Source organism: Idiotropiscis lumnitzeri, chromosome 1, assembly GCF_059441095.1.
Source record: "Idiotropiscis lumnitzeri isolate Australia: NSW breed Sydney's pygmy pipehorse chromosome 1, RoL_Ilum_1.0, whole genome shotgun sequence".
In the NCBI taxonomy this organism is placed as follows: Eukaryota; Metazoa; Chordata; class Actinopteri; order Syngnathiformes; family Syngnathidae; genus Idiotropiscis; species Idiotropiscis lumnitzeri.
The window spans coordinates 34,180,241-34,190,502 of NC_142391.1; the positions used below are offsets into that span (position 1 = coordinate 34,180,241).

Consider the following 10,262-nt stretch of genomic DNA (forward strand, 5'->3'; position numbering starts at 1 on the left):
AAATTAAAAGACAATAATATAAAACGACTGAGCTAAAATAGGATGGCCGAGTGGTCTAAGGCGCCGCGTTCAGGACCCAATCTCCCCAGGAGGCCTGGGTTCGAATCTCGAATTTCCCCATTGAGGCACTAATAAAGGGCAAATCATTATTATTATTATATAAGAAAAATGATGATACTAAAAGACAAAGAAGCTAAAAAAATTAAAAACAATGATATTAGATAAAATGACAGTCCTGAATTAAAAGACTAAGATAAATTATTTAAAAGCCCAACTAAAAAGGTGAGTCTTGAGCCTCCTTTTAAAAATATCAACAGTCTCTGCGGACCTGATGTCCTCGTTAAGGCATTTAAAAACTAATAGAAGCACCTTAAAATCAATCCTGAAACACACGAGGAGCCAATGCAGCGATTTTAAAACTGGTGTAATATGTGCCTGCCCTCTGGTCCTCGTCAGCACCCGTGCGGCTGAATTCTGAAGTAGTTGTAGACTAGAAATACTCTTTTTGGGAAGACCAGAGAGCAGGGCATTACAGTAATCTAGGCGGCAGGAAATAAAAGCATGCATCAGCATCTGTCTGTGAGATAGGAATAAAACCAGTTAAAAGCAGTACTGTCTCTGTAATGTGGTTCATTCTAAAACCAGATTGAAATTTCTCTAAAACATTATTTGTATTTAAAAAATAATTTAACTGTAGAAAAACATTTTTTTCTAAAATCTTACGGTAAATTGGATACTGGTCTGTAATTATTTAAAACACTGGGGTCTGAATTGCTCTTCTTCAGAAGGGGCTTCACCACCGCCGTTTTAAGCGCAGTGGGGAAGACACCCGTCTGAAGAGAGCAATTAACTATATTTAAAATCTGTTCCTCAAAAAATCCATAAAAAGCTTTTAAAAGTGATGTGGGAATTGGGTCTAAAAGGCAGGTTGTTTGATTTACCTGGGAGAAAACTCGACCAAGTGTCCTTGCATCAACCAGGGCAAAACTTTCCAGTGTTTCCTCTGGTAAAAATGACTGTCCAGCGTAAATGGAAGTTACATTTTGATGAGCTAAAAGACTGGATCTTATGTCATCGATTTTACTTCTGAAGTGGTCTGCAAAGTCCTCACAGAGAGCGTCTGTCGCTGTCTGTGAGGATTTTTAAGATCAGAGCTGGTTAAAAGATCGAAGGTGGAGAAGAGATACCTAGGGTTATTTTTATTAATTGTAATGAGATTTGAGAAGTAAGACATTCTTGCCAGTTTGACTGTTTTATTGTAGGATTTGAGTTGTTGACATAATATTTGGTAATGAACTGTAAGGTTGCTCTTTCTCCACCTCCTTTCTGCACTCCTGCATTTTCTTTTAGATTCCTTAGTTAAATCATTTCTCCACGGGGGTATCGTCTTGATTTTTATGTTTTTTGTTAAAAGTGGAGCAACGTTGTTGCAGAATAGCAGCCAAATCAAATTCGATCGAAACAGTGACTGTTTTTTTTACCACGAGATGGTGCTCACTTTTTCTTTTGTCTACTTTTTAGCGTCACCACCAAAATGACGTAACTTCCGTTCCTCGATTTCCGTTATGCCCATGTGTTTACACAAAAAAATGCGCATCCTTTTTTGACATATTTGACACAGTCTCGCCGTTTAAAACATGGGAAAGCTTAATGTGGTAGTGTTGAGATACTTGTCTCGAGATGACTTTCGGGTGCTCACGGCGGTAAAATATATTTCTCATGTTCATGCTGTCTGTTTTATCCAGCTGAGTTAGCTTCGGCTAGGCTAATTTTGCTGCCACTATTATATAGCGACATATTTTACGAATGGTGAAGCTATTTGTGATAATCGCTTTACAGCGGCTACATTAATATTACTATTGCTAAATAACTGAATGTTTGCGCGAAATCTAAAACTACTGTGCTATCATTTTGTACCTCTCAAGAAAGCATTTCCTTAACTTCGAGTCAGAACGTAAAATGTTGGTTAATATGAAGAATAAATTCCATTACTGTGGATATTTTGAAAATGTCAGAATTAATCACAACTGACTGACATGACACGTCATGCCTTTATTTGACAGTGGAAAACTGTTTTTCCAGACACTAACAAATGTAACTCATTATTGTTTTTATAAATTTCATCATATAATCACATCTCTACTTGTAGGTTGAGATGGGGATGAAGAACCATGAGATTGTTCCAGTGAGTCTCCTCTCATCTATTGCCAGCCTCAAACACGGTGGCTGCAACAAGATCCTCCGAGAGCTGGTCAAACATAAACTTGTGGCCTATGAACGCTCAAAGAGTAATATATATATATTTTTTTAAACATGTTTATTTATTTTTTTCAACCAAAAACAAACAACTCATCTTTATGTAGTGCTTTCACAACAGCTGTAGCAAAGCGCTTTACAGAGCAAAACAGCTCCAGCTGTTGAGAAAATGCGCTATATAAATAAAATTATATTGTATAAAGGAGCCAACATAACATCCGAAAGGAAACCATGTAGCAAAAAAGTAGATGGAATTCACTGCATATGAAAATATCAACAAATCTGTGCTTATATTGCGATTACACGAAGACATGGAAATGTTCACATTTCAGGGTGGGATACCTATGGGAAAAAAGTTAACTGCTTCATAACATAAAGTTCATATAATGGTCCATCTATTTGAAAGGCCTTTTTGCTTGCTGCTTGTAATTTTTGTAACAGGTAGCCGCTGAAATTAGAGTCATCGAACAATGCTGCCTTCCATGTTTTGATGATTTGGTTGTAGGAATGCATGACCTATGTTTTTTTTTCTAATTTGATGTATTATATTTCAGCTGTCCAAGGCTACAGGTTGAACTTCGGCGGGTATGACTACCTAGCCCTCAAGACCTTGTCTTCCAGAGAGGTTATTACTTCGGTTGGAAACCAAATGGGTGTAGGGAAAGAGTCAGGTAAAGTTTACACATGATACATTTTGTAGTGTGCACTCACTTGCCATAAGAGTAAATAGAATCTTTAACCACTAAAGATTTTTCGCAGTCTTAAAATCATTCATTTTATTAGTCAATTCAACACAATACAGCTGTTCCCCCCAAAAAATGTGCTTTGTAAAGACATGTTTTGGCATGTTTATTATTAATATTTTGCCCATCTCATGACACAAAGTAAACAAAATAGAGTGCCAAGTGTGCCGTACTGCGGTGGTACACCAGTACAAACTGCAAGCACAACAATGAACATAATTGTCAAACTAACATCGCTCAATAGTGTCCATAACAATTGTGCAATGTTGGATTTACATATTTTGTCTTACGTTGTATTAGATCTCATTAAATTGTAAACCTGTACCCAATGAAATGTCCATTGACAGTATGTTAGCATGTGATTTGGCTTCCACAGTTGTGTACCTATGCAGCGTTTCAAACTGATCTATTTGTGTTTGATTTCTTCAGACATTTATATTGTGGCAAATGAAGATGGGGACCAGTACGCTCTGAAGCTTCACAGATTGGGTCGCACTTCCTTCAGAAATTTAAAGAATAAGAGAGATTACCACAAGCACAGGAAGAATATGTCCTGGCTGTACCTCTCTCGCCTCTCTGCCATGAAGGAATTTGCATACATGAAGGTAATGCTCGCCATGTCACATTGTCAGTCTTGTGCATCTCATGTGTGGGGTACAGGAGAGGTGTAGCTGAATTGTTGCGTCATTTTTATCGACCCATTTTTTCCCCAGGCACTCTATGACCGAGGCTTCCCTGTACCCAAGCCTGTGGATTACAACAGACATGCGGTAGTAATGGAGCTCATCAATGGATATCCACTGTATGGAAACAAGCCCTCCCTCTTTCTGTAATTATTTCACTTCTCGTTGCAGATCTTCTAATGAATTGTCTTTATCCTCGTATCAGGTGTCAGGTGCACGAGCTGCAAGATCCACCCGCTCTGTACAGCGAGTTCATGGAGCTCATTGTCAAACTGGCCAACCACGGCCTGATTCATGGAGATTTTAACGAGTTCAACTTGATGCTCGACGACCAGGATCACATAACGATGATCGACTTCCCTCAGATGGTATCCACCTCGCACCCTAATGCTGAATGGTAAGTGCTTGCACCTCCAAACACGTAATTGCGAAACCTTACAGATGAGTGGACGATTGCAAACTCATCATTTTTTCAACCCTTTCTCTGATCTTTTTAGGTATTTTGATCGAGACGTCAAATGCATACGAGATTTCTTTGCAAAACGGTATAATTACGAGAGTGAGTTGTTCCCAACCTTCAAAGATATCAGGTAATGTTTCCCCGGCAAATTGAATACAACTGTACTGTAATGTATGTTGCATGTAATTGAACATAAAATGTGTGTTATGGTTTGTGTTCATAATAATGTTGCCCATACATTTCTAAACACTTCATGCCCTTTATGAACACATACAATTTTAATGTTAACCTTCAGGTTGAACAAAATGTTCAATCAATATATTCGACTGGTGCTCCTTTGGCCGATAAAGAGCTACATTACTTTGCATCACGAGTTTACTATCTGTATTGAAACACAGGATCTCAGGACTAAGTGTCTTCCTAATTAAATTGCAACATTTTCTTTCCTTACAGACGCGCATGTTCTCTCGATGTCGAGGTCTCAGCGAGTGGTTTCACCAAAGATCTGCAGCAAGATGCTGCAGTGTTCCATCCAGCGGGACCTGAGGGAGAGGATGATGACGAGGAAGAGGACAGCGACGAAGAGGAGACGGGCGAGGAAGTCGAAGCAGAGGAGCAAAGTGTGGATGTGACTGACTACAATAATGCAATTCTGGAACTTGAGGGCCTGAAAGTTAGCGGCACAAATGTTGACATACGGGATGAAGAGAGGAGTGAAACAGAAGAGGGGGAGTGTGAAAAAAAAGAAGAAGAGGAGAAAAATGCTGCCACTATAAGCACTGATAAGACAGTGAATGACTTGGAGGAAGAGCTGGAGGACAATTTCCCTGAACTCTTAGACTTTTCTACAGCTAACAAAGAGTTCAAACCTTTCAGGTACTAACAATAAATTGATTTGCCATGAATTGTGTGTAATATGTTTTGTTTAAATCGTGTAGCTTTTCATGATTCTTTCATCAATCTTTCAGCAAAAGGACACATAAAATCATTTCGCAATGTCTTGCAGAGACTCTGACAGCCTTCTACAGATAGCAGAACACAGGAGGAGGAGGACTGACAGTGAAGCTACAATGGGCAGCACGGGGAGCTGCTCAAGCATCCCATTAGTAAGTATGAATTAAAGCTGATGTTTGGATTCAATTAGTTGTGAGTTTGTTTTGCCAAACAACCGTTTAGCAGTCTGTCGGGTTGTGTTGTAAGTAACCCATTGTTGTTATTGTGTGTTGCAGGATGTGGTCCGTCAGAAGGTGCGGCGACAGCTCACCAAACAACAGAAGGCGGCACAGAGGAGACGTCTGCAGAAGGGGGAAGCCAACTTGGTTACCAAGTCTAGACGAGAGAATGAAAACAACATTCAGTCTAGTTTGGAGGACGCCACCTTCTGGGGATGAATGATTATCTAAAAGTGGTACTCTGTCTGAAGAGCGTTAACATGATCTCAAGTGGTAAACAAACAGGATTGGAGCAGTAACATCCCATTATGTCAAGATATAAAATGGGCCTTCCCCATTTTGGTCAACTATCAGCATACAATTAAATGTAAATATGTACTACTCCAATGAGGCTGTGTCATTAATATTCACATTCAGATAATTGCTTAATGTGTATTTCTCTGCTTTTTTAAAAACAATGAAAACTGAGAGAATTATGTTCATGTTATATTGAAGATGTTTTTTTTTCTGTTGATTTCTATTGTATGTCTGGAATTTAATATGGTCACCACTTAATGAAATATTTTGTTTGTTTAAGTTGAAATCATGAAAAGTAACAGACAAAGTGATTATCGTAAACAAACTAAATTCCAGTTTTAAGAAATAAATATGTTCCAGAAAGATGTAGGTGGCTGATTTCAATCAAATCTGAGCACACCCTTATAAGTGATGAAGAGGAAAAAGTGGATCTGGCAGTTGTCAGAGTGGTTTCTCAGAATTTGGTCCATTTTTGTTGGAGGTATTCAGAAAGCGGGTGAATTCCAACTCGAACAAAGGCTATTCATTTCCAAGACGATGAATGGACCTCAGACCCCAAGCTCAATGAGCTCAAAAACTTGTGTTTTGGCAACCTTCTCCCACTTTGCAAACTAAATTAGCGGCATTATAATAGGGTGTGGTGAAAATGTCCATGTATATACACAACATTGATAACAGGTCCATTAGTTGTTTTACGTTCAATTTTCCAAGTATATGCAGCTTTTCAAGTGCGTAGTCAGGGATTAGCCATCTGCACAGTTTGATGGGAGGGGCTCGGCATTCCAGGCCTGCACCTCTGCGTGCACAGAGAATGAGGGGCCCTCTCAGCTAATTGGCAGCTAGCGTGACAAAGGTGGTCTGCTTCAAACAAAAACCATAGTGAGACCGGGTGGACCCTGAGACGGAGGAGGGGGAAAGGGTAAATGAGGTTTAGTAGGTGGAGAGAGAAAGAGGGGCTTGACATTTTATTTTGAGTTATTTCTCTGTAATGTTGCTTTACTGCATTGACATGGCAGTGGAGCCGGAAACAGGTGAATGAGACTAGTTGAGTGAATTTTTAGGAATCTGTGAATGAGGATGAATAAAGTGGAAGATGAGGACACTCTCATGTCCTACTTGTCCCAGAGCGACATTGATCCCAGCCCTAAAGACTGTAAGTAAACTTTGTGCCTTTACATTAAGGGAATTAACAACTATTTATATTGTGTATCCACTGAGACTGTTCTAATAGCTTTCTTTGATTGTTGAATACGATCTAAACAGAGACATTTTAACAGGCACTCCAGCAGTGTTGGGTTGCGACCTAATGTATTTATGATGCTGGTTTAAGAAACGTCTGTATGTTTTTTTGTTTGTTTGTTTTATGGCACATGGAGTTTTTAAGATATTTACATTTTTTTTGTTTTTAAGTTTACTCTAAAAAAGCTTGCACAGTACGGATTTGACAATGCATTGTAATTTTTAGCGATGACATTTCAGGAAAGAAAAAAATGAAATCCATTAAACTGGGGGAACTATTTGCAAAAAAAATAATTTGAAATAAAATCAATATGTTTTCTACTCTCACTTAATGTATTATTCTTGTGTGGCCAGTCAATGTCGTAGCCATGCTCCATAACTTCTGGGAACAGAAGCAGGTGGGTCAAATGGGTCGCTCCTACACTGGATCAGATGGTTCCATTGGGAATGCAGCGAGCCAGATGGAAATGCTGCTCCTGTATGAATCTGCTGCTCCCCCCGGTCCACCGTTTGTCTGCTATGTCACACTGCCAGGAGGAAGTTGCTTTGGGAACTACAAGGTGTGTCAATTGAACTAAAATGATCCATTTGTGTATCAACCCTGATTGTGTTTATGAGTCGCTTGTAGTGTGTTGCTGTTTATAATTTTAGCAAATGATTAAATAGCTGAGCAACTGGACAAATATAGACATGCTGTATTTTACTATTTTAATTATTGCACTACAACATTTTTAATAATTTCCCATTGTGGTATAAATTCCTCGTGTTTTCTTTGGCACTGGATGAATCTTCTGGTGTGAGTTTTAGTACATTAGAAGCAGTATACATTCAGCGATTTAGACAATATTGCACAAATTGTGTCCAGTTCATCCGCTGATGTCAGCCCAAGCTATGGGGTGGGGATGGGGGTGTATCCAAATTGCAGAAGAAAAAGAGGTTGTAAAAGATTAGCTATTTAAAGATTTGGCCCCAAAAAATATTTAATTGAAAATGAAAGCAACATTAATTTTCCTGATCAAAGCTACAAATTGAGTGTTTTTATTTTCATTTAATTTTTGGGGTGAGAAATGGGGCCCTTTAATGTTGTTTAACGAGACTCTAATCCCGTGGTACCTCTCACAAGTGCATGGTGACTCAGACCGGAGGACCACGTGATCAGCTATCTGTTACTGCCTCTCCTTTGTGATTTGAGCTCTAATTATCAGTGATTATCTGCAGTGAAGTGTAAAGTGGAAACATATCTGAAAGAGCGTGCTGGACTCGAGAGAGAAAGTTCCTTTTTCTTCTCACAATCTCCCTCTCATCCCCAGCTGTGCAACACTCAGGCAGAGGCCCGTCGAGACGCTGCCCGAGTGGCCCTAATGAACTCACTTGTTAATGAACTGCCTTGTCGACGAATCTGCCCTCAGTTTATCGCTCAGAGTCTGCGGCAGGCCACCATAGACACTGAGGTGAGCTTTAAGACATCCAATATTTCAACTATTTGGCCAACAGGAGAAAAATAAGTTGAGTCTGTCAACATTTATATTAACCTTCTGTGGTGTCGCTGACCAGGTTTCTTTAGAAGATGCAACTGATGCAAGCACACATATAGGAACATACAGTCTGCTTCTCCACTCTTACATGGGAAGGACCATGCTGGAGTTCCAGGTAAAATATCGCTCTGTATATTATTACTATTTTTGTAGTTAGAAATAAATCACCTGGAGCAATACTTGATGGTGCTGCAGTACATAATCAGGATATGAGCGACAAATAAATTCATTCACACGCCCTCTGGGAGGTTGTCTCTCTCTCTATGTTTTTGTTAATATATTCTTTGCCTGTTAAGGGTACTGAAGTCGTATTTTGGGGCTACAACCCTGTCCAGTACTATAAATGATACAATATATGTACTTTTTTGTGACTTAGGTACAGGATTGTAACCACTGATAAACATGTAAAAAAATATTATAATAATAATGGACAAATAAAGAGTCTGCACTATATTGAGTTTGTTTTCTTTTGTGTATAGCTTAGCAATGTCTAAAATAAAAACAACTAACTTGTGTTGCATAAACAGGAGATGATGACAGTTTTTCAGTTGCTGCACTGGAATGGGACACTAAAAGCTCTGAGGGAAAGACAATGTTCTCGTCAGGTATGGACAAAGAGCCTAATTTTTTCCTTCAAAGTAATATCCTGACTGCAAACCACTTGTTTTCTCAATCAGAGTGTGATTACCTATTACACCCGGCGTGGTCTTGACGAGTATATGCGCAGCAGCATGGCGCTGGACTGGCTTGGGCGGGAGCAGAGGTCACCAGGTCAACTGGGGGAGGAGCTGCAGGTGGCACAAAGGGAGCTGCTGCTGGCCCGGCGCAGAGGCATCGAGTTGCGTTTCTACAAGGAGAAGACAGGCATCCTCACCTTGGCTCTCAGTCAAGCATATATTCATCACACACCTGAGGCGCATAGCCAGACACATGACAACAACGAGGAAAAACTTCCCTTGCAAATAATGTGCTCCCGTGATAGAGAAGTGCCCCTTGTGGAATCATGCACTCCATCACCACCTCTTCATGCACACACAAATCCAGCAGTTTGTGAAAATTTTGGCAGGAACGTTCCCTCTGATTGTTACTCAACTTGCTCACTTTTCACTGACATGCATTCACTAAGCCTGAATGGAACTGAGGATTCATGAACTATTTCAACAGATTCCCAACATGATCTACTTTTTGTCTCTGTTGCCATAGTAATGTCATCATGAATTAATTCAACTGTAACAATAATATTTTGATAGCACTAAACACAATAGCAGTTATTTGAGTGCTTACGGTATTTAATTTGTGGCAAGCAAAGAATAGTGTTTTGATACATACAATAGGATTCACATTGAATATGAGTTAAAAAAAATCAACAGTCTGTGTAGGTACGCTATTATTTTAACTGTATATTGAAAGCACAACCTCATTGTACGCTGAAAAAACAACTCATTGCCATGTTCCGCTTTAGTTTTCATTTTATAGTGTATTACATGTACATGTTTTATATGACTCACAAAATCAACTGTGAAAAATGTTGGATGGCAGGCCATTTGATTACTGTAAATTTTAAAGTGTTTATTAATCTAAATAATTGATGAAATTAGCCTCTAATATAACATATGTATCTTTATGCATGGAAAAGGGAAAATGTGTAAAGAAATGTTTTGTCTCAGTCAGTCAGTGTTTACAACATAATTATTGTCGATATGTATTTCTGTTTGATATTTCATTTGAATTTAGAATAAAGAAAACACAATGTATCGAAATCCCTGTCATATTATCAGTTTCTACTGAGTGAACTGCTTTCCAAACAATGCACCATCACCAAGAACTATCATACAGAAAATGACAAACCATACAGAAAAGATTGAAAACAGGCATTA

At 39.0% G+C, this 10,262-nt stretch overlaps 2 protein-coding genes across 2 annotated transcripts; both read left to right on the forward strand.

Moving 5' to 3' along the window:
* The first annotated feature begins 1,553 nt into the window (after positions 1-1,553).
* On the forward strand, positions 1,554-5,695 carry riok2 (RIO kinase 2 (yeast)). The gene is made up of 10 exons (XM_088297010.1): positions 1,554-1,703; positions 2,150-2,288; positions 2,811-2,927; positions 3,429-3,604; positions 3,713-3,801; positions 3,888-4,079; positions 4,180-4,272; positions 4,596-5,018; positions 5,149-5,248; positions 5,372-5,695. The coding sequence occupies exons 1-10, from the start codon at positions 1,638-1,640 to the stop codon at positions 5,531-5,533; spliced, it is 1,557 nt and encodes a 518-aa protein (XP_088153136.1). The 5' UTR covers positions 1,554-1,637; the 3' UTR covers positions 5,534-5,695.
* Positions 5,696-5,856: 161 nt separating this feature from the next.
* lix1 (limb and CNS expressed 1) lies at positions 5,857-10,067 on the forward strand. The gene is made up of 6 exons (XM_088297023.1): positions 5,857-6,764; positions 7,205-7,410; positions 8,161-8,301; positions 8,405-8,500; positions 8,913-8,990; positions 9,063-10,067. The coding sequence occupies exons 1-6, from the start codon at positions 6,683-6,685 to the stop codon at positions 9,534-9,536; spliced, it is 1,077 nt and encodes a 358-aa protein (XP_088153149.1). The 5' UTR covers positions 5,857-6,682; the 3' UTR covers positions 9,537-10,067.
* The last annotated feature ends 195 nt before the right edge of the window (positions 10,068-10,262 follow it).

What these genes read in the sequence shown, in the direction of transcription:
- riok2 (XM_088297010.1), top strand. Translation starts at nt 1,638, where the DNA reads ATGGGAAAGCTTAATGTGGTAGTGTTGAGATACTTGTCTCGAGATGAC. An exon ending in ACTTTCGGGTGCTCACGGCG is followed by an intron (nt 1,704 to 2,149) that starts GTAAAATATATT and finishes CTCTACTTGTAG; the next exon opens with GTTGAGATGGGGATGAAGAA. An exon ending in GGGTGTAGGGAAAGAGTCAG is followed by an intron (nt 2,928 to 3,428) that starts GTAAAGTTTACA and finishes TGATTTCTTCAG; the next exon opens with ACATTTATATTGTGGCAAAT.
- lix1 (XM_088297023.1), top strand. Translation starts at nt 6,683, where the DNA reads ATGAGGATGAATAAAGTGGAAGATGAGGACACTCTCATGTCCTACTTG. An exon ending in GTTGCTTTGGGAACTACAAG is followed by an intron (nt 7,411 to 8,160) that starts GTGTGTCAATTG and finishes TCTCATCCCCAG; the next exon opens with CTGTGCAACACTCAGGCAGA. An exon ending in AAAGACAATGTTCTCGTCAG is followed by an intron (nt 8,991 to 9,062) that starts GTATGGACAAAG and finishes TTTCTCAATCAG; the next exon opens with AGTGTGATTACCTATTACAC.